Below are 23,500 nucleotides of genomic sequence, written 5' to 3' on the forward strand. Positions count from 1 at the left end.
GCCTGGCAGCAAAAGTAAACATGAGCAACAATATGGCATTCTGATGGTCATTCTAAATGTCACAGTGTATTCAAAATCTAATCGCTTACACACCTGCCAGAGGTGCACCAGTTTATATTGATATCTCACATGGCTTCTAGGTGCTTCACCCTTTTTGCCTGTCAGTGTATTCGTTGCGCTAAATGTTGGGAAATCATAGTCTGTGGATAAAACTAAGCCTGTATTCAGAGTTAAAAATGAAAATTATTTCATTGTTGTAGGAGAATGAATTTTTAGTGATTAGATTAATAAACTTTTGAGAAACATGAAGGGATGAATACTTTAAGCAAAGGTAAAGGAAACATTGAAATGCACTGAGTTGACCTTCAAATTATGCTCTCATCTCATATGGTCACAGACCAGCCTATTAAGGCTGTGTTCACAGCTCTAGGTTCTTGAATCAACCATGGGATGATAATGAATTCTTTTAACGCTGATACGGCAAAGAGACTTGAGTGTACCTATAATGACAAGTGGGCTGTGTAAAATATTCTGAAGGGCTACAAATCTCTCCACAAAATTTACTGGAAAAGCAACTTTCCATGCGAGCAAGGTGTTTGAGACATCTCATGTTGTGCTGAAGGAAGTTTGTCTTGTGCATTCAAATTTAGAGTCTGGGTGGCTGTTTCCATATTGTAGTGAAGTATTGATGGACCTGTAGCATAAAGTTTCAGAAGAGAAGTTTGATATTATGGAACAGTACTTTCTTTTGAATGACTTTTAACAGTTTATGGTTGCAGAGTTTTTTTCTGTAATTTGCTACATTTATTTGGTTTGATATAAAGCATTTCCTTTCAGAGTGTAAATAAATGTAATCTGTGATGTCAGGAATAAATATAATGTAATTGATAGACATCATTTCATCTCTGAATGTTACTAATTGACTGCAGTTAGCCACAAAAGTACCTTATATGCTTGTAGAATTGTTTCCAAAAGAAACGATAGCATGTTTTTATTTTAATTTTTTTTATTTCTCCTCTTCCCTCCCAATTCCCCCCACCCACACCCTTCCCACTCGCTGCATAATATTTCAGTGATAGACCTACCCATCCTCTCTGTTCTTCAAAAGCAGAGCAGTGATTGTGAACTGCAGCACCTTAAGATTATGACTAGAATGGTTGTCAAAAGATTGTGTGGCCTGACTCACCCGGAGAGCTGGATATTGATCTTTCCTCAATCACACCAGAAAAGACATACAGTTATATCATAATTTATTTCATATCACTAGATCTAATGTGACTGATTATTATATATAAGCTTTATTCTTTACAGTTAGGACTAATAGGATTCAAAATTAGATGTTCCTTGTCGGCAGTTCCAATTTTCTGAATATCATATACACAAATAGAATCATTCAAAATGGTATCACATGAAGCAGAAATTTACAGTGAAATTTAATTCTTCTGTTGAAATAACTGAAGTTACCTTTCTCTTTTTTTATGCAGCTTTCGACAAGAAAGACAGAACTGAGGGATCTATACTTGTCACTTAAAAATTTAAGAGGATTTTCAGAAGATTGTGAGGAAAGCATTTTACATCGGTTGCTGTGTGTGCTTGTTGGGCTTACATCTGCAGAAGACAAAGAGGTAATATGAGAAACATATCTTGTCTATTGGAAAGCAGATCTGAGCATTGGAGTTGAAATCAAGTGATGATCGTTTGCTTTTCAGTGCCCCCCCCCCCCCCCCCCCCCCCCCTCCAGATTTTCGAAATAAACAACCATGTAATATCCATCAAAGTCAGAACACTTTTCAACATTTTCAGTACTGATATTCCCCTTTAATGATAATTGTACAGTTATTTCTTATCTGACTTCTACTAAATAAAATAAGTTTTCTGTTCCCGAATGTCATTTAACTTTCGTTACATGCATGTGAGTATGAACATCTGGTTTTAGCAGTAGCTAACCTCATGCTAATTAAGATTTTTTTAATTGTTAAGATTTTCATCTTTCTCAGCCATGGGTTTACGTGGGAGTAGAATACTCTTGAGGTCCTCCTTGGCACTCCGTATGGTCTCATTTGCCCTATGCCACTCCTGCTGGGATGTAGGAATTTCTGCTGTCAAGATCCATCCACCACAAACAGATAACAAAAATACAGTACACAGACTTGCTCATATATTATATAGGATATCATCTACAAATAAATAACAGCTTTCTGACCCCTTTTGTCATGTTTAATTATTATTAAAGTGGTAATAAAGAGTTGTACACACATCTTCTCATTTGTAGAAGACAAGGGCATGGAAATTTTTGCACCTATAATGTTCAAGAGAAAATTCCCAAATTTAATTCAGCCAAGTTCTGTACCCTCTCACTATAAACTTTCAGTAAAGACTTTGGGCATTATGGAATGTAATTCGGGTTCTAACTCACAAAATAGCATTCATCTCTTTGAACAAACACATCATAATTTCATCATTTTATGTGTGTTAAACTATCTTAGCTATGCTAATTGTTTTCCAGAGATACCAGTCAGTTGTTCAGGAAGCATAATGCAAAAATTGATGTCAACTTTTGTGTTGCAAGAGTATGTATCTGATTTGCTCTTGAACTTAGAGCTCAAAATGACTGACATTGGTCATTGCACAGTACTTGGAATATGTGTGACTTGTTTCATCCTGCCGTGGTGATGCTCCATGAAAAGGCAGGTGAAATATTCTTGAAACCATACTACACCTGAACCATGAAAATGTGTGATACTTAGATTATGGTTATGGGATGTTACATCTTTTAACTGAAGAAAATAATGCAGTGTGCTAGTGTTCTGTCAATAGGTGATAGTGTTTATTCGAACAGACCATATAAGTATTCTGCCTTTTGACTGACACAAACCATTATTGCCAATTTGGCCCAAGTAGGATGTGGCGTTCAAGAATCTGGATCTTCTTATGTAGTAGTTGTCTAACAAGAATGTGGAGAGAAAAATCACTTTTGAACTAGCTAGGTCAGTAACTGCAGGTTTTTTTCCCCCAAAGTAAAGACTTACAAGCTTTTCAAAAGACACTAAAGAGTAATCTGAAAGTAAACCCACATATGTGGGATCTGGTTTGTCTCACAACTATTTGCCTTCCCAAGTGGTGGCCAAACTTGGGTGGGTTGAAAGATTCCCTAACGCTTTGGACACTTTCACACCCACCTTAACCCTCTGCTACTCACGTGATACTTCCTGACACAGTCACTTGTATGGATGACAGATATCATCCACAACATAAACAGTGTATTTGGACACACTGAATTGTGTGTATGGATGGTTTTGCAAAATATTTCCTCAGTTGAACATCCACATCTGAGAAACATATTTATAGACTAAAAGTCTGCTTCAGTTGCTAGCAGTCTTCTTAATTTAATCAATGACTGATTTTGAAGCTTAAAGCTTTTTCTTCATGTACCACATTTATGTTTTCATGAATATATGGTGGCACCTGAAGATCAAGCATTAAGCTTCTCAATCGGTCATGGGATAGATTAAGAAAATTACTAGCAACTGTGATTTTTATTCCATAAAGAATGATTTTAGAAGTATTTTGTTTAAATCTAAGTATAATACACTTAGTACACACATGTGGTAAGGTACACAATAAGTGAACATGTTTTTAGGAATAGTTCATAAATACCTGCAGTACGTCTCTGATAACAGCCAACTTGTCAGTCTCTGTGCAAACACCCCTATCATGGCTACTATCAGACATCAGACATCTCAAGGAGAAACGGGATCAGTTTTCACACACGCATAAGTAACATGATTCAAATATGTTGCCCTTTGAGTTATCCCACAATTTCGATACATTCTTTCTAGAATGTCTCAGAGATTCACACATATATTGTAAACCAATGAAAACTCTGATCTCTATAACATCTGTTTCTTTAGCATCCGTTTCCCTACAAAAGTTACATGAGCTTCATTGATGGGGTATCGTCTCAGTTGTGTGACTGGATTCGTGATTTCTTGTCAGGAAGGTCGCAGTTCGTAGTAATAGACGGCAACTCATCGAGTAAAATTGAAGTGAATCAGGTGTTCCCCAGGGAAGCGTCCTGGGACCTCTACTGTTCCTGATCTATATAAATGACCTGGGTGACAATCTGAACAGTTCTCTTAGGTTGTTCGCAGATGATGCTGTAATGTACCGTCTAGTAAGGTCATCCGAAGACCAGTATCAGTTGCAAAGCGATTTAGAAAAGATTGCTGTATGGTGTGGAAGATGGCAGTTGACGCTAAATAACGAAAAATGTGAGGTGATCCACATGAGTTCCAAAAGAAATCCGTTGGAATTCGATTACTCGATAAATAGTACAATTATCAAGGCTGTCAATTCAACTAAGTACTTGGGTGTTAAAATTACGAACAACTTCAGTTGGAAAGACAACATAGATAATATTGTGGGGAAGGCGAGCCAAAGGTTGCGTTTCATTGGCAGGACACTTAGAAGATGCAACAAGTCCACTAAAGAGACAGCTTACACTACACTCGTTCGTCCTCTGTTAGAATATTGCTGCGCGGTGTGGGATCCTTACCAGGTGGGATTGACGGAGGACGTCGAAAGGGTGCAAAAAAGGGCAGCTCGTTTTGTATTATCACGTAATAGGGGAGAGAGGGTGGCAGATATGATACGCAAGTTGGGTTGGATGTCATTAAAGCAAAGAAGTCCAGTCCAGTCCAGTCAAATAAAATAGTGAGAAAATCATGTGGATGATAAGCGTCATCTGCACAAGCAATGGAGGGTTAAGCCCAGCTCTGATCGATGAACTAATGGTTCTGTTACGCACCACCCTCAAGTACAATTATTTCTCTTTCAATAATAAAATATATTCGCAAACCTGTGGTCTAGCTATGGGCAGCCCGTTAGCTGGTATCATGTCAGATATTTTTATAAACTCAATGGAGCAGATGTTTTTTCGGAATTGTCCAGATTTGGTAAATAATATAATATTCTATGCGAGATATGTAGATGACTTGCTGTTTGTGTTTGAAGGTTCCCATGAAGAGCTAGAACTGTTATTTACCACTCTCAATAACCTCCATGAAGAAAACAGTTTCACGCAAGAAAATCGGACAGCTGATAGGACCTTAGACTCTCTCGATCTGACTCTATCCATTATTGGCAACAAAATAGATTTCAAAATTTTTCAGAAAGCAACCTATTCCGACATCATCATCCCAGCTGATTCCACCCATCCTCAGGCCCATAAAATGGCCTTTTTTCACTCGAGTATCCATTGAGCCCTTTCCATTCCGCTTTCGCCAGTCAACTTACAGAACGAATTAAAAGTCCTCGAAAACATCGCTCAGAATAATGGATATAATCCCAGTATAGTGAGACAGTTGTTCAACAAAAAAACACGAAAGAAGACTACCACCCTTTCCAGTTCAGGTACTCACAATCAACACCAGGCAACGAAATACATATCAGTTCCCTTTATAGGTAACATATCCTATAAGGTAAGTCGTTTATTAAAAAACCTAGGGTGTAAAGTTTCATACTCTACCACCAACAACCTCAAAAAGAATTTAGTTCATTCTCTGGATAAAGAAACTGATAAATCATCGCTGTCAGGTGTGTATAAGATCACGTGTGCTGAATGTCCTTCTTATTACAATGGCCAGACAGGGAGGGCCCTGCCTGTTAGGTTTAAAGAGCATCTGCTGACAAAAAGCGGTGATGGAACACGAGGATCTACTTTTGCTGAACACCTGATCCAAAAGGTGCATGCTCCCAAGCCTCTAAAAGATGCAGAGCTTTCGCATAATGAAGTTAAAGGATGTAGGCTAAACACCCTCGAAGAATTGCAAATTTTTAAACATCTTATTACTGATAGAGACAACTTACTTAATGATCAGCTGCAACTAAAAAATAGAAGTTATTTCTTAGGATTTCAACCTTTACTCCAGTGGAGTTGACCCACAGTCTGCTTCGAATGGCCGATGCTGTTTCCCTATCTGGTTTGTCGCTTTATTATAATGCGATTGCACATGTGTCTTTGTATTTCATAATATGCTTGCTAATGACACATAGTTGCTAAAGCGTTTTTTTATGTTAAAGACATTTTATGATCAGCATGCACGGTTTCGACACTAATTTTTAGTTACTGTAGCGGGGCTTCGCCCTCTTACTATAATATTTAAATGTAAAAAATTTTTATACCTTGGCTTTGTAGTTTGTTCTCAGGTAAATTGTTTAATGTTGCTATACCAATAGATAGCTTTGTCCATTTGTAGGACGGCTTTCAGTCACATTTTGTTTATATGTATATTTGCTCTAAGTAATTTTGAGACAGTTTGTCTCTTGCGCCTGCGCTTGGCCGCGGCTGAGCCTCGCCGCGGAACTGCTCATGACACCTAGTTTCCAAGCCGCTCACGTGTGGTCCTTATTTCTGACCGGCGTAGCTCTGTCTACGTTCGCCTTAATGTTTTTAATTTCGACAGACATAATCTTATGATTATGTGTCTTTATTGCTTTAATTTTTAATCTGTGACATGGCCAATGTTTGGCTCTCAAAATAATTTAATTTTTTGTAAGTATCACGATTTCTTTATTATTCAATCATTAGACTGATAATGCTTTTCAGTGAGTAATATATGTCCGTATGTGGTTTAATTTATAGGTTCTGAAGAAGGTTCTGAAACCTAGGTAATCGAGTAAAAATTACCTTGCAACTGAAGGCTGAAAAAATTGTTTATTTCCAGCTCTGAGTCTTATGTGATTTCTTCTTCTTCTTCTTCTCATGTAGTATCAGTATGAGTACCAGTAAGCAGATGTGTAGTGATGGTAACAACTGAGTGAAAATGATCCATTCATTCGGTTGTTGGAAAACAGCGACTCATTCAGTTGTAATTTTACATATTGATTCAATTATTCATTCATTCTTTTGAGTGAAACTAGTTTGTGGGAGTAATCGAATGAAAACATTCGACACCATTGTAGCTTTGCATATTGTATGAATTGTTCGTTCTTTCGTTTTAAGTGAAAAATATGTTGTATTAGAAAGTTTCTTTTATTTGAATAATTAATTTCTAATTTTTAGTCTCAATTGTGTGAAATTTTTCAGTTGATTTCAGAGATTTTGATGAGATTACAGTGGAGACATGTTGTGAATTTCAGATTTATTTCAGTTTCTCTTCAACTGGGTCAACTGATACAGTGTTCCCTCCTAAGTATATCTCATGAAAAGACCATGAATGTAAAAATATGAGAGATTTGCGCTCACCTGGAAACTTCAGCAATCATTCTTAACTGCAAAACATTCGCAACTGAAACAGGAAAACAGGGAAATTGCAGTATTATACCAAGTATTCTGTGCCACATACCAGAAAAGAAAGCGTGTTAATATTGCATTTTCATCCAGTTCTGAGCTAAGTTGAAAGTTTGAAGTCTTAACTTATCAAGAAGTTTCTTTAAAATCAGATGCAAAATTTGTACCAGACAGACGGACAGAAAGACCGACCGACCAATCGAAAACGAAGTGTCCTCCCCCACACACCAGTCTCAAAGCCAGCTCATATTGCATGTCATCCAGTTCTGAGCTGAATTGAAAGTGCAAGTCTCCAGCTTACTGCAAAGTTAGTTTAAAATCAATTGCAAAATTTTTATCGAACAAACAGAGAAGAAACCGACCAAATAAAAACATTTTATAAAGTGATTGTTCATTTATACATTCATAAATTTACAGTGCAGCATTAGATATTAAACTTTTAAAACCAACCAAAAATCGATATTTAGTACCACAAGTACAAAAATTCATATTTAACAAAGTAAGTAAATATATTTTGAAAATGCTTTGTTTTTAAAGCTATACTTTTTATTTGCATCTCCTTTAAATAAGACACTTTATTTGTCCCTAAAAAAATTGCCAAAACCGAAAAGGCTGACAATGTATGCAAGTAAAATCACTCAAACCCATTGAGAGAGTGAAAACATTCAGGTAATGGCTGCAACCGACAGTCAGTTGTCTTGCACTGAACAAAACCACTCAGACACGGTGATTGAGTGAAAACATTTAAATCACTCTCACAACTGAAGGAGACTTGTTTCAGTCAGTTGTCTCACTTTGAGTGAAACCACTCATATTCATTGAGTGAGTGGAAACATTCATGTAGCTAACAAGGCCACAGAGACTAATTTTATTTGGATGTTTCATTTGACTAAAACAACCGACTGAATGAAAAAACAATCGACTGGCCAATCAGTTCTTAAAAACAGTCAATTGTCCCATCACTACAGCTGTGTCGATCTGCATAATAGTCCTACATAATTGAAGGAGAAAACTTGGAAAAGATGTGGTCTTAATAGTCTGGAAATAACTATACTTTCATTCTAATTTTCACACGTATGCCACAATAAAATGTGAAATTGTTAATGTTGTTGTGAATATTAGTGGTTTTAAAATTCACATTTGATCTGTATAGCACTTTCTTACTTTTATTATATGGTCTGAAAAATTATTTTGAATTACCCACATTTGACTGTCATTTTAACTAATTTCTCATTCTTCATAAATGGTTTGGACATTTTCTTTCTCACTATGATCACATTTGTTCAATAAGAAAGATAAATGTTTGCTTCCCTAGGTGCAGCTTGGGGCGTCACGCTGCCTTGGTGAAATTGGCCCTTCAGATTTGGCAACACTTGTTCTGCAACCAGAAAAGGAAACTGATGAAAATATTGTACTGACTGAGGACATCATTGTGTTGCTTATTGGCAGTGTATTAAAGAAACTTTCTGTTGCTTTGGTAGATGAAAATATCAATGTCGTCAAGGAAACCAGCTCAGCCTTGTATACAATATTAGCATCAAAGGAAGCACGCAAGTTCTTGGGTAAGTGATATAAGATTCCTGTGTTCCAAATTCACTGACTTGGCTGAAAGTGAAGCAAACAAAACTCCGCTTTTTGGGGCAGGTAAGCAACAGCTTTCCGTAAAAGGTTGTGTCTTCCTGTGTTCACTAGCAATTTTTTGTTGTTAAAGGAAAATGACAATTGAGTAAATATCTGTATATTGCAAGAGACTCACTAAAAACTGTTCTGTAATGTACCATTACATACCGTCCACGGTCCTTATGAAATTAAAGAATGACAAATGTGGTGTCATTTTGTAGTTATTGTCAATTTTTATGGTAGTGCATAGACACACTATTGCCAAAACATGTTATAAAGCAATATAAACATTAGTATTCACACTCACCCGATATTGTATTCAGAAGTGTTGCTTGCTGGCCGCTTGGGACACTGTTATCACGGTGGGTAACAAAAACAAGATAGAGTGTCGTGAATATTATGTTAGACTGTGGTTCTGTCGAGCCCTTGTTTCATGATGATGTTGGAATTAGCATAAATAGGGCTCATTGGCCTTTGAAATGAAGTCTGAGACTAGAAATTGATCTGGATTAAAAATCTTTGTTTATGAATAACTAGGTTTGTTTACTTGATTGTAAAACAGTTGGTTACAGGAGATGAGTAGATCGGGAGCACTTTACCATTAGCATTAACATTTCTGAGCATGAGTATTTTGTGAAAAGTAGGTTACTCATTGCTACTGTAAACAGGAGTGACAGAAAGTACAGAAAAACTACACATTGAATATACAAAATTGTATCAAAATTCACATGCCAAGGAATAAACAACACATAGAAACCATAAGAAGATGTGCAAAGCATGGTGCCCCTGGCGGCTGGGGTGGAAACTGCTTTACAGCTGCATTTCACTTGTCGCAGCACACACGACACTACACCATTGGATTCACATAACATCACTGGTTAACACAAATCTTGAGTGGGACAGCAATCCACACAGCAGAGTCTACAGTGTGGATGGAGCTCTTTGTATAGTAATTATCAATTTTATTTTTGATGTGCAGAACAACTGGTAAATGTACTCATATGGCACAGTTAAAGCTCACATTGTCTGATCAGATCTTGACAATGTGCTCAACTACTGTTTTTGGTTATTTTTGTTATGGCCTGTTCCTGTAGTTTGAAAACTGTATTCATATTTTGTGCATTTGTTCCCCAGAATAGAATTCCATAGGTGAGAATTGAATATAGATGTGAATAGTACATAAGAAAAAAGGCATTGGCTGTTACACACTGTTGGCAGGATTCTGAGGGCGTCTCATTCTGATAACATCCTATTTTGCAAGTATCTTTGTGTGCTCACACCACTTCATATGAGAATCAATATTCATTTCTATAAATTTTGTGTTTGTTACAGTCTACAGAGACAACATATACAATTAATTTAACATATTGTTTCCCCTCATCAAACTGAAATTAACATTATTTGTTTTCTCTATGTTCAGTGTCACTGTATTGCATTTGACCAGTTGTAAACTTTCCCTGAGGATTTCATGTGAGTTCTCTGGAAGGAATTCTCTAGTTTTCTGTCACTATCCCATTAACCATGGACCTTGCCGTTGGTGGGGTGGCTTGGTGCCTCTGTGATAAAGATAGCCCTACTGTAAATTCAACCACAAAGTAGAAGTTTGTGTTAAGATACCAGACAAATGTGTGGTTTCTGAAGGGCAGTAGCGTTTTCAGTAGTTTGTGAGGGCAACTGATTTGGTTGTGTAACATTAACCAAAATGGTCTTGCTGTGCTGGTACTGCAAACGGCTGAAAGCAAGGGGAAACTACAGCCATAATTTTTCCTCGAGGGCATGGAGCTCTACTGTATGGTTAAATGATGGTGGCATTCCCTTGGGTAAAATATTGCGGGGGTAAAATAGTCCCACATTCATATCTCTGGGCAGGTACTACTCGGGAAGATGTCATCATCAGGAGAAACAAAATTGGTGCTATATGGATAGCAGTAAGGAATGTTACCTTTCTTAATTGGGTCACTAGGTTAGCAAATTTAGAAAGGAAAATGGATGGGTTGGAGTTAAAGATAGTGGGCATTGGTGAAGTTTGGTGGCAGGACTAACAAGGATTCTAGTCAGGTGAATACAGGGTTATAAATCCAAAATCTAATCGGAGTAATGCAGGAATACAGTTAATAATGAATAAGGAAATATGAATATGGGTAAGCTACTTCGACAGCGTAGTGAACACATTATTGTGACCAAGATACACTCTCAGCCAACACCCACCAAAATGGTCAAGTTTACACACCAATTAGCACCACAGGTGATGAAGAGATTGAAGAGGTCTATGATGAGATAAAAGAATTTATTTAGATGGTTAAAGGAAACAAAAATTTAATTGTGATGGGGTAATGAAATTCAATGTAGGAAAAGGAAAAAAAATAGGGTAATAATAACTGGGGGGAAAAAATAAAAGCGGAAACTGCGTGGTAGAATTTTGCACAGAGCATAATTGAACCATCACTGACACTTGGTTTAAGAATCGTGGAAGCAGGTCGTATGCTTGGGAGAGACCTGGAGACACTGGAAGGTTTTAGATTGATTATATAATGACAAGACAGAGATTTTTGGTACCAGATTTTAAATTGTAAGACATTTTCATGGGTATATGTGGCCTCTGACCACAATTTATTGGTTATAAACTATAGATTAAAACTAAAGAAATTGCAAAAAGGTAGGAAATTAAGAAGATGGGACCTGGATAAGTTGAGAGAATGAGAGATTGTTGAGAGTTTCAGGAGAGCAATGCTTGACAAGAACAGGGGAATTGAATACAGAAGATGGCGAATGGGTAACTTTGAGAAATGGAAATGATCGTATGGCCTTGTTGGCCGGGAGGCCCCGTTTGTGGGAGTTCGGCTGCCGTATTGCAAGTCCTTTTTAGGTGATGCCACATCGGCGATTTGCAAGTCAATGATGATGAAGAACACACAACACCCAGTCCCCTGCCAGGAATCGAACCCGGGCCCCTTGTGTGTTAGGCGGTAACGCTACCGCTATGCTACGGAGGCGGACGGTAACTTTGAGAGATGAAATAGTGAAGGCAGCAGAGGATCAAATAGGTAAAAAGACAAGGCCTAGTAAATATCCTTAGATATCACAGGAGATATTGAATTTGACTGATAAAAGAAGAAAATACTGGGTGTTTTGGAAATAGGTACTGAATTCTTGTGGAATGACAGTTTGGATATAGACAGAAATTTTAAGTATATGAACGTGGGTCACTGATTGATGCATATTGACAATGGTAGGACGACCTCAAAGAAATGATCAGTCTGCCTGGTGGTGTGATGACCAGTGGTACGTATCCATAAGTTTTGATGTCTACTATCAATTGTTTTCATTGATACCCACACCCTAATGAGGAAACTCTGTACTAATTCCTTTCATCTTCATTCAGTGCTGTGTACCTGAAGTGAGCAGTCATTTGTGTACTTCGTTTCCATCTCAATGTAGTTCATAATCAAGTGTTGTACCAAAGGTAAGGCAATGTTTTATGGAACAGTGGTATGCACTTGCCATGTAAAAGATTGTTTACTCCTTTAACCTTTAGCCCCACGCCTAAATTCAACCACACTGCCCTGGTTAAAGATCTCCTCTCATTCACCCGGAACCTCAACTGGAAATATCACTTCACTACCCAAACACAGCCCCCAAATACTAGACCCAGTGTTGAACCCTGTCTAGAACAGTTCCGACTGCCTTCCCAAAGGGATCCTCCTCCCCTCCCCCAAAACCATCCCTTGCAGACATTTCAGGAATTCCTCACATCCAGTGTTGCCTCCCAGTCCTCCTTGAAGAACATCCCGACAACCCCCAACATCACCCCAGCTGAATCCCGTGCCATTAAGGAGCTGAAAATAGACCGCTCTATTGTCATCCTCCCGGCGGATAAAGGCTCCACAACTGTCGTACTTGACCGTGTGGAGTATGTGGCAGAAGGACTGCATCAACTCTCCAACACCTCAACCTACAAAGCTGTTACCCAGGATCCCATTCCCTCCATCCAGACTGAGCTGCAAAAAATCCTAAAAATCCAAGGTCCCTCACAAGGCCTCACAACGGCTTCCATAGACTTACTCATTCCACCTGAGCCACGTACCCCTACCTTCTACCTATTACCCAAAATCCACAAAGAGAACCATCCTGGCCGTCCCATTGTAGCAGGCTTCAAAGCCCCAACCGAACGTATCTCAGCTCTGGTAGACCAGCACCTCCAACCTATCACCCGCAGACTCCCATCCTACATCAAAGACACAAACCACTTCCTAGAACGCCTCAAATCCATTCCCACTCCTTCCCACCTGAAACCTTTCTTGTCACCATAGATGCTACATCCCTTTACACAAACATCTCACATACCCATGGTCTCTCTGCCCTTGAGCACTACCTCTCCCAACGCCCACCCGAAGATCTTCCAAAAACCTCGTTCCTTATCACACTTACCAACTTCATCCTCACCCATAACTACTTCACTTTTGAAGGCCAGACCTACAAACAAATCAGGGGAACGGCCATGGGAACCAGGATGGCTCCGTCCTATGCCAACCTCTTCATGGGCCGCATGGAGGAGGCTTTCCTGAAGACCCAACAGCTGCTTCCCCTGGCCTGGTATAGGTTTATAGATGATATCTTTGTGGTCTGGACTCATGGTGAAGAAACACTCCTTAATTTCCTCCATAACCTCAACTCCTTTTCGAATCTGAATTTCACCTGGTCCTTCTCCAAAACCCAAGCCACCTTCCTGGATGTTGACCTTCATCTTGTTGAAGCTCACATCCACAACTCTGTCCATATCAAACCCACAAACAAACAACAGTACCTTCACTTTGATAGCTGCCATCCATTCCACATCAAACGCTCCCTTCCCTACAGCCTAGGTATTTGTGGCAAACGTATCTGCCCCAGTGATGAATCCCTCAACAATTACACCAATAACCTGACCAGTGCTTTCCTCTCCCGCAACTATCCTGCAGACCTTGTCCACAAACAGATCTCCCGAGCAATACATTCCTCCCCGTCCAACAACAATGTTCCTACCCCCAGACCACACAGAAGCATCCCCCTTGTCACCCAATATTATCCTGGCCTCGAAAACATCAACAAATTACTCTGCCAGGGATATGACTTTCTCAAGTCAACCCCTGAAATGAGATAATCCCTTGACAAAATTCTCCCCACACCACCCAGAGTTGCCTTTCGTCACCCCCCTAACCTCCGTAACATCCTTGTTAAACCCTACAATATTCCCAGACTACCTTCTCTACCCAGCGGTTCCTACCCCTGTAACCGACCCCGCTGCAAAACCTGCCCCATGCATCCCCCCACAACCACCTACTCCAGCCCCACTACTGGTAAAACATACACAATTCAAGGCAGGGCCACATGTGAAACTACACATGTCATTTATCAACTGACATGCCTGCACTGCACAGCCTTTTACATCGGCATGACAACTAAACTGGCTGAGTGCATGAACGGACACAGACGAACTGTCCGCCTAGGAGATGCCCAATACCAGTAGCGGAGCATGCCCTCCAGCATAATTCTAGGGACCTAGGAACCTGCTACACCGTATGTGCCATTTGGCTTCTCCCACCCAACACCAGTCCCTCTGAACTGCGGAGATGGGAACTTGCACTCCAACACATCCTTTCATCCCGCCATCCCCCTGGACTGAACCTACGTTAAACAACCTCACTCCCATTTACTCTTCAGTCTTCTCCTCTTTCCCTTTCCTCTCTAGCCATTCACGCATCTTTTCATCCTACATAGCTGTGTTTATCTTTATACTATATACCTATTTACTTCTGTATGCATCCTCTTTGGTTTGAAGCTGGCACAGTACTTACAGTAGAATATCTTTGGCTTCCCTCTGACAACCATGCCTCCATCCTTGCTACCCTCCCTATTTTCCTTTCCCTGTTGCTTCATAGCCTGGGTTGTGAGTAACTGAATCTCCTTTCCCTTCTTCCCTTTCTTTCCCCTCTCTCCTCCCTGATGAAGGAACATTTGTTCCGAAAGCTAGGAATGTAAATTTTCGGTTCTGTTTTATGTGTATCTATCGGCTGTACTGAGCTGAGGTAAGTACTGGCCAGCCCCTCTATCTCTTTGTTAGTATTTGTTTCACATCTTTATATGAGATTTTCCATTAATCATTTTGTTTACTCCTTTTATCATGCATGGGACATGGAACATTTTGTGTGGAATGAACTTGCAGACATGCACTTGGCCTTTGATGCTGCAGGAGTACAGCATTTGTACACAGAATATTATCCAAACAGGGAAATACTAAATTGGAGAACATTTGCCACTGTGGATGATCATCTCCATGAAAGGGGCATATTAGAGGGAGATTTCCATGCTTGAGGTCAACTACGGAATGTAAGCAATCCTGGTTTTGAGGAACAAGTACTGAAGATGTTCGACAACAGTCTTTCAGGTAGTATATGATCTGTTGCCCGTGCTCTGAATGGGAATGCTAGTTCTAGCTGTGTTTGGAGAAATCTGCATGGTGGTCATTGTCATCCAAACAAGTTGTATAAGGTACAGAAACCTCTACCCACTGACTTTCCGACTCGGAATGAATTTGCCATATGGTTTTTACAGCAAAGGAAGCTAACTCCCGACTTCGCAGACTTTGTTCTGTAGACTGATGAATTGACTTTCATCCATAAAAAAATGTTCAACAGTTGCAACTTCCATGTATGGTTTCATGAAAATCCTGGGTATGGCTGTCCACACTTTTCAGGAACGATTATCAATTAATGTTTAGGTTGGAAATATTCACAACCAGGTAGTGAGACCTTACATTCTTTCACACTGTCTAACTGGTTGTTTTTACTGTGTGTTTCTTGAACATGTACTTCCCAGTCTTCTCAAAGATGTTCTGCTGCAAACCAGAAGACGAATGTTCTTCCCCCATGATGGGACACCTCCTGATTACAGATATAAAGTGAGAATATTTTTGGACAGACAATACCCTGGGTGCTGGATTGGATGAAATGGAACTGTCACAGGCCTGCAAAGTCCCCAGATATCTCACCACTTGGATTTTTATCTGTGGAGCCACATGAAAGCTCTTTTGTATCAAACCTCTGTAAACACTGTGGAAGAACTCATAGCTAGAATTGTTGTTGCTGTGGGAGGTGTCAGAGATCAAGCCATTGAAACATTACCCAATGATGATAGGATTCGATTGCTTGAGTTACTACTTCAAGTATTTACCATAGTAATCACAATGTACAATGATGCTGCTCCTAGCAAAGTGAAAGTGCTTTGGCATTGTGTAACACACTATGAGTCAGAGACCCCAGGTTCGTATACTTAAAATGATTGCCTATATGCAATCTAATGTCCCAAAAAAATTCTGTACTTATTTCTGAAACACCCAGCATAAAAATGCAACAAATGAAGCAGGAGAAAGAGAATACAAATGTGTATAAAATGAAATTAACATGAAGTGCAAAATGGCTACTAAGCTGGAATAGCTTAGAGGACAAAGGTAAGGATTTAGAAGCATATTTAACCAGGGGAAATACAGCTAGGCCTACAGGAAAATTAGGGTTAGGTGCGCATAAGCGATTTTTCAATCAGCAACTGAACAACCACTATTGCAGAAGTACATTATTGGCCACACACATTGATAGAAAATTGCAACTACCATCAGTACTACCATGAATGTCATCGAAACAGTTTATTTGGTGGCACTTTTCCTACGAAGAACAGCGAGAAAACAGTGCAGAAATCATTATAGGGTGCATCCAATTGTAAGTCAAGGACTGATGAAAGACCTGTTTTACAAATTAAATGAAGTCTTTAACATATTGCAGCGTGTCAGCAACTGTGAAATGTACAGCAAATAAACAATGTTTTCAGCCTTCAGTTGCAAGGTAATTTTATTCGAATAAAATTACCTTGCAATTAAATGAAGGTTTAAAAAGTCGTACAAATATAAATTCTTTCAATATTACTTAGTGAGTAAGAATAGTTATGAAGCACTGCTTCAAGCAATGGGACAGAAAATAACAAAATAAGATGATATGGAGGAAGTCTGTACCACCTGAGATGCATTTTAACGGTGAGCTTGAAGTAAGCACACATTTCATTCAAAACTTTTTGTAGCCTTTTTACATTATTGATCAGGTACATCAAGAAAATCACTACTACAATTTGAAATTGGTGAACTTGTTTCTGGGAAAACTTCAAAACCAAGTTGCACATAGAAGTTTCTGAGTTCTTGTTTTGATTGTCAGCAGAGGAACACAGTTCAGTTTGTGAAGGTTACTTGTTGTTTGGGACATTTGACAAGTAAGGGAGGTCGCTTGGATGGTGTTATTATGGCGCATGTTCAGATGCTGCACAAACATTGGTGGAAGTTAATAATACCTGGTGTTGCTCATTGTGCTCAGTATTTCTACTTTCATTTAGTGTTTTTGTTCTTCGTTTCACTTAGCCAGCATGTGGACAAGCATTAAAGAAAGATTTGTATCCTTGTTAATTTCTTTGTTTTGTTTCTGTATTTAACAGAGACTCCTTTTATAAAGTAACCCACTTGGCTTCTCTTTTAGTAGGTTGTCTCACTTTTGTGCTTTGTACTGTATCGTTGTTCTTTTGTGGAGAAAACCTGTGGGGGGGGGGGGGGGGGGGGGGGGAGGCAAACATCCTTCCTTGTTTTCTCTGCTATTTGCCAGAATTTTGATGCTGCTGGTAGTTAGTCTGTCTTCCATTTGACAGAGCAGGAATAACATTGCATCAATATGCCCCCCCAAACTTCGCCAGATTGAGACCTTTTCTATGATGTCAGTTCTCTCGTGACACAGTCTTTCAGATTCTTCCACTTCTTTTGAATTTCTGTACATGTCATGAGTGAAATTAACACTGTGTGTACTTTACGTATGAATGTTGTGAGCGTATAGAAATAAGAGCTGATATCTGTGGTATGCAGATAAGAGATATTTTTCAGATTACTTTCTGACTTCACAGGGATGAGCATCGTGGCAATATGACAAAAGTTCAGTTTTGTTAATGGCAGTGTCTACATGAATGAATAAAATTAGTGAACTATGAAATACCTTTGTTGTTATTTTCTTATACAGTCAATTCAGCTCAGTTCTGAATATTGCTGGGCACATTTCTCCCCATTCTTTCTCATTCAGATTATGATCATTGTATTCTTTTAATTTCCTATTGTAGAGAGCTAGCCTCTTTTCTACTTCTACAATTAGTCTTTCTGAATTGACAACACAACTTACAGTGTCCTCTGTAGCCCAACTCTTGTCATCAGATATGCTGCTGGTGCACAGAATGTGTGTGCCCTTACACTTAGCGTGAGTGACTGAGAAACAGCATCACTAGTGTGCAGGATCCTGTGTTAGTTCATGTGATTCATTCAAGATGTGCAACTATCATATACATGAAATACATCCATTTGCATCTTTTAAATCACTATCACTATTTGACCACAGATGTGTGCATTTGTAGTCCAATCTTCATGTTTCATCCTTACGACAAACAAATTGCGTGATGGAAAATTGGCTGTGTGTGCCTAGTCTAAAGAGGCCTTTATTGAAAAGAGAACCATATGAATATCAAGAGCTCATATGGAAAACCTGTACTTACACAAGAAGGGAAAGTGCAAGGTGGAAGGCATATAGAAAGGGTCTATACAAGGGAGATGATCTTGAATAGGGCATAGATGAGGTTGAGACAGCAGAGACGATACTGTGATAAGAATTTGACACGGCGCCGAAAGACCTATGTCGAAACAAGGCTCCTGGAGTAGATGATGTTCCGTCAGAACTGTTTTTAGTCTTGGGAGAGCCAGGCATGACAAAACTTTTCTACCTGGTGTGCAAGATGTATGAGAAAGGTGAAATACTGTCAGAAGAATTTAATACTTACAGTTCAGAAGAAAGCAGGAACTGACAGGTGTGAATATTACTGAACTATCAGTTTAATAAGTCATGGTTGCAAAATAATGAACATGAATTCTTTACAAAAGGATGAAAAACCTGATAGTAGCCAACCTCGGGGAGACTTATTTGGACTCTGGAGAGATGTAAGAACACCCAAGCAATACTCGCCGTATTATTTATCTGGGAGGTACATTAAGGAAAGGCAAGCCTACATTTATAGCATTTGTAGCCTTAGAGGAAGTTTTTGACAGTGTTGACTGGAATACTCTATTTCAAATTCTAAAGGTGGCAAGGATAAAAGGCGAGCGAAAGGTGATTTACATTTTATATGGAAACCAGATGGCAGTTATAAGAGTTAAGGGGCACGAAATGGAAGCAGTGATTTAGAAGAGAGTCCGATGAGGTTGTAGCCTAAGCTCAATGTTATTCAATTTGTACATTGAGCTAGCATGGAAGGAAACCAAAGGAAAACTTTGAGTAGAAATTTACTATAAGTTCAGAGAGAAGAAATAAAATCTTCGAGGTTTGCTGATGATATTGTAATTCTGTCAGACAGCAAGCGACTTGGAAGAGCAGTTGAACAGCATGGACAGCATCTTGAACGAATATTTTAAGATGATAATAATAATGTTGTGTGACGAGGGCCTCCCGTCAGGTAGACCGTTCGCCTGGTGCAAGTCTTTCGATTTGACGCCACTTCGGCGACTTGCGTGTCGATGGGGATGAAATGATGATGATTAGAACAACACAACACCCAGTCTCTGAGCGGAGAAAATCTCCGACTCAGCTGGGAATCAAACCCGGGCCCTTAGGACTGACAGTCTGTCACGCTGACCACTCAGCTACCGGGGCGGACTATTTTAAGATGAACATCAACAAAAGAAAAACAAAAGTATTGGGATGTAATCTAATTGACAGGACATAAAATATGGGCTGACAATGGCAAGAAAAGCATTCCTGAAAAAGAGAGATTTGTTAACATTGGATATAGGTTTGTTAGGAAGTCCTTTGGGAAGGTATTTGTATGGAGTGTAATCGAGTATGGAAGTGAAACATGGGCAAGAAACAGCTCAGACAAGAAGAGAATAGAGGCTGTTGAAATGTGATGATACAGAAGAATGCTGAAGATTAGATGGGTAGATCACGCAACTAATGAGGAGTCATCATCATCATCATTTAAGACTGATTATGCCTTTCAGCGTTCAGTCTGGAGCATAGCCCCCCTTATACAGTTCCTCCATGATCCCCTGTTCAGTGCTAACATTGGTGCCTCTTCTGATGTTAAACCTATTACTTCAAAATCATTCTTAACCGAATCCAGGTACCTTCTCCTCGGTATGCCCCGACTCTTCCTACCCTCTACTGCTGAATCCATGAGTCTCTTGGGTAACCTTGCTTCTCCCATGCGTGTAACATGACCCCACCATCTAAGCCTGTTCGCCCTGACTGCTACATCTATAGAGTTCATTCCCAGTTTTTCTTTGATTTCCTCATTTTGGACACCCTCCTGCCATTGTTCCCATCTACTAGTACCTGCAATCATCCTAGCTACTTTCATATCCGTAACCTCAACCTTGTTGATAAGGTAACCTGCATCCACCCAGCTTTCACCCCCATACAACAAAGTTGGTCAAAAGATTGAACGGTGCACAGATAACTTAGTCTTGGTACTGACTTCCTTCTTGCAGAAGAGAGTAGATCGTAGCTGAGCGCTCACTGCATTAGCTTTGCTACACCTCGCTTCCAGTTCTTTCACTATGTTGCCATCCTGTGAGAATATGCATCCTAAGTACTTGAAACCGTCCACCTGTTCTAACTTTGTTCCTCCTATTTGACACTCAATCCGTTTATATTTCTTTCCCACTGACATTACTTTCGTTTTGGAGATGCTAATCTTCATACCATAGTCCTTACATTTCTGATTTAGCTCTGAAATATTACTTTGCAAACTTTCAATCGAATCTGCCATCACAACTAAGTCATCCGCATATGCAAGACTGCTTATTTTGTGTTCACATATCTTAATCTCACCCAGCCAGTCTATTGTTTTCAACATATGATCCATAAATAATATGAACAACAGTGGAGACAGGTTGCAGCCTTGTCTTACCCCTGAAACTACTCTGAACCATGAACTCAATTTACCGTCAACTCTAACTGCTGCTTGACTATCCATGTAAAGATCTTTAATTGCTTGCAAAAGTTTGCCTCCTATTCCATAATCTTGTAGAACAGACAATAACTTCCTCCTTGGAACCCGGTCATATGCCTTTTCTAGATCTATAAAGCATAGAAACAATTCCCTGTTCCACTCATAACACTTCTCCATTATTTGCCGTAAGCTAAAGATCTGGTCCTGACAACCTCTAAGAGAGAGAGAGATATAATAGAATTGGAAAGACGATAAATTTGTAGCACAAGTTGACTAAAAGAAGGCATCAGTTGGTAGTACACATTTTGAGACAACAAGGACTCGCCAGTTTAGTATTGGAGGAAAAGATGTAGGTAAAAATCATAGGGGGAAACCAAGAGATGAATGCAGGGAGCAGATTCAGAAGTATGTAGTTAGTTATTAGGAGACAAAGAGGCTTATTGCTGTCATCAGCATGAATAACAGTACCAGCAGAAAAATGCTCCTTTTGGAACACAAAAAAGTTGGGTATGCTCCTGTTTATCAGAAGACTCTGGCTGAAAAGTGGGTTGCCAGCCAACCACATTCTACCTTCCTCAGCCCCCTTAAAAATTTTCCCAAAAATTTTGACTCTTTTTAACCTCTCACTCCCCCAAGTTCCCCTAACTGTAACTCTCTCACACCACTAGTCCATTGCTGTAAGTTGCTCATTTCCATCCACTCCCACTTGCCCATTCTCACTCACTCATTCAGCGTAACTCATTGTCATTATCTCTTTGTGTCCCTCCTACTGTCACTGCTGCCTGCTTCACAGCAACAGTCTCCATCATTCAGTCCTCCTATTACTGTCTCTTCTGTCTCTCTCTCTCTCTCTCTCTCTCTCTCTCTCTCTCTCTCTCTCTCTCTCTCATGCTAATATCTCATTTACTCCTTCCCACTGCCACAGTCTTTTCACACTGTCACTATCTTTCTCTTCCTTGTCATCATTTTATAGGCTCTGCATCTCATTATCGCTGACTCTCATGCACTTCTACTTTCTCTTTTTTTCCTCTCCCACTGGCACTATCGCCCTTACTCTTTACATAACACTTTTCTGTCACTGCCAACTATGTTCCAGTGCCACTGTGTCCCCTATTTCTCTCACACTTCCATTGTTTCCTTTGCTCTTTCTGTACCACAACCAGTGTCTACTATCTTCCAGTATTGATAACTTCTGCATATCTTTGCCACTGTCAGTGACTCCTCTCTCAGCATAAAAAAGTGTAAATATGTTCACATGCCAAAATTTTTGTGAAAATTTTTATAAGTGCTGAGGAAAGTAGAATGGAACAAGCCTGTAAGGACGGTAGTAAGGAAGGAAAATAGTCGACTTTGATTTATTGGGAGTGAAGCTAGTCTACAAAGGTGACAGTGTATACAACACTTGTGTAATCCAGTATTGAGAAAATTTAGAGAATAGGCATTTGCAGGCGACTGCATATCGATTTTATTGTTACCAATGTGATCTTAGAATAAATGAGGGGCTGATACGGTGACACATAGTCATTTTTCTATCACTCCATTTGCAAGAGGAATAGGAAGTACTAGTAGTGGTACAGAGTACCCTCTACCAAACACCATATGATGTCTTGCAGAGTATGGATGTAGACATAGATTAGCCAGCCTCTTATTCCTAATAGTAATAACTTATTTATTAGAATCTTCTGGTCAATAGTATCAAAAGACATAGAAAGCTCTAAAACTATGCTTGACACACAATCCTCTTTGTCAAGAGCAGCACATACCGCTTTTGTGAATTCTGCTGTGGCTGACTCTGTACTTTTACCACATTGGAAACCAAACTGTCGTTCACTCAGAAGGTTGTATTGATTTAAGTAATTTGTTAATTTGTATTTCATAATTGATTGTCATTTTTGAGAATGACAAAAGCAGGGAAATGGGCAGGTAATTTTCTATGTCTTCTGCGTTAACTTTCTTTAGCAGAGGCGCACATCTTACCTGTTTTAAACACTTTGGAAATTTTCCCAATATAAACAACACATTTATTATGGTTGTTAAGGGAACTTGTATACTCTTTATGCACAGTTTCAGCACAAATGTTTGTACTTTTTCTAAGCCTACTAACTTTTTATGTTTTAGACTATGTGCAACCCTTTGACTTTATGCTCAGTGATATTAATTTATATTCATTTCTATGAATATTTGTGCTCGTGTAAAATAAAATTGGTAAATGATCAGTTGGTTTATGATATGTGGCTCATGCCAAAGGGAAATTGACAGGGGAGTTCTGTGTACACTGAAACAAATACAAAAATGAAAAGTTGCTGTCTGTAATCCTCAGTTTAAGATCGATTTTCTGACATTTTTGTTTTGTGAGATTTATGTGGGATGAAGTAAACTACTTGTTGTTTGGCTGTTCTTAGAACACCGACTCTCTTAATTTTAACAGTAAGCCTCTTTGTGTGTTCATTGAGCATCTCTATGGCACCCAATAATTAACAGAAACAGTGATAGTAGAAACATATCTTGATTAAATCTTATTTATCTCCTCTGTTAATC

At 39.2% G+C, this 23,500-nt stretch overlaps 1 protein-coding gene across 1 annotated transcript in view; it reads left to right on the forward strand.

The window, feature by feature from the left end:
- LOC126161971 (serine-protein kinase ATM) overlaps positions 1-23,500 on the forward strand; it is a 481,619-nt gene that overhangs the window by 281,269 nt on the left and 176,850 nt on the right. The window contains exons 26-27 of the mRNA XM_049918161.1: positions 1,485-1,625; positions 8,607-8,853. Coding sequence (XP_049774118.1) covers positions 1,485-1,625; positions 8,607-8,853 — 388 coding nt within the window. The remainder of the gene's footprint in view (positions 1-1,484; positions 1,626-8,606; positions 8,854-23,500) is intronic.

Source organism: Schistocerca cancellata, chromosome 2, assembly GCF_023864275.1.
Source record: "Schistocerca cancellata isolate TAMUIC-IGC-003103 chromosome 2, iqSchCanc2.1, whole genome shotgun sequence".
Classification (NCBI taxonomy): Eukaryota; Metazoa; Arthropoda; class Insecta; order Orthoptera; family Acrididae; genus Schistocerca; species Schistocerca cancellata.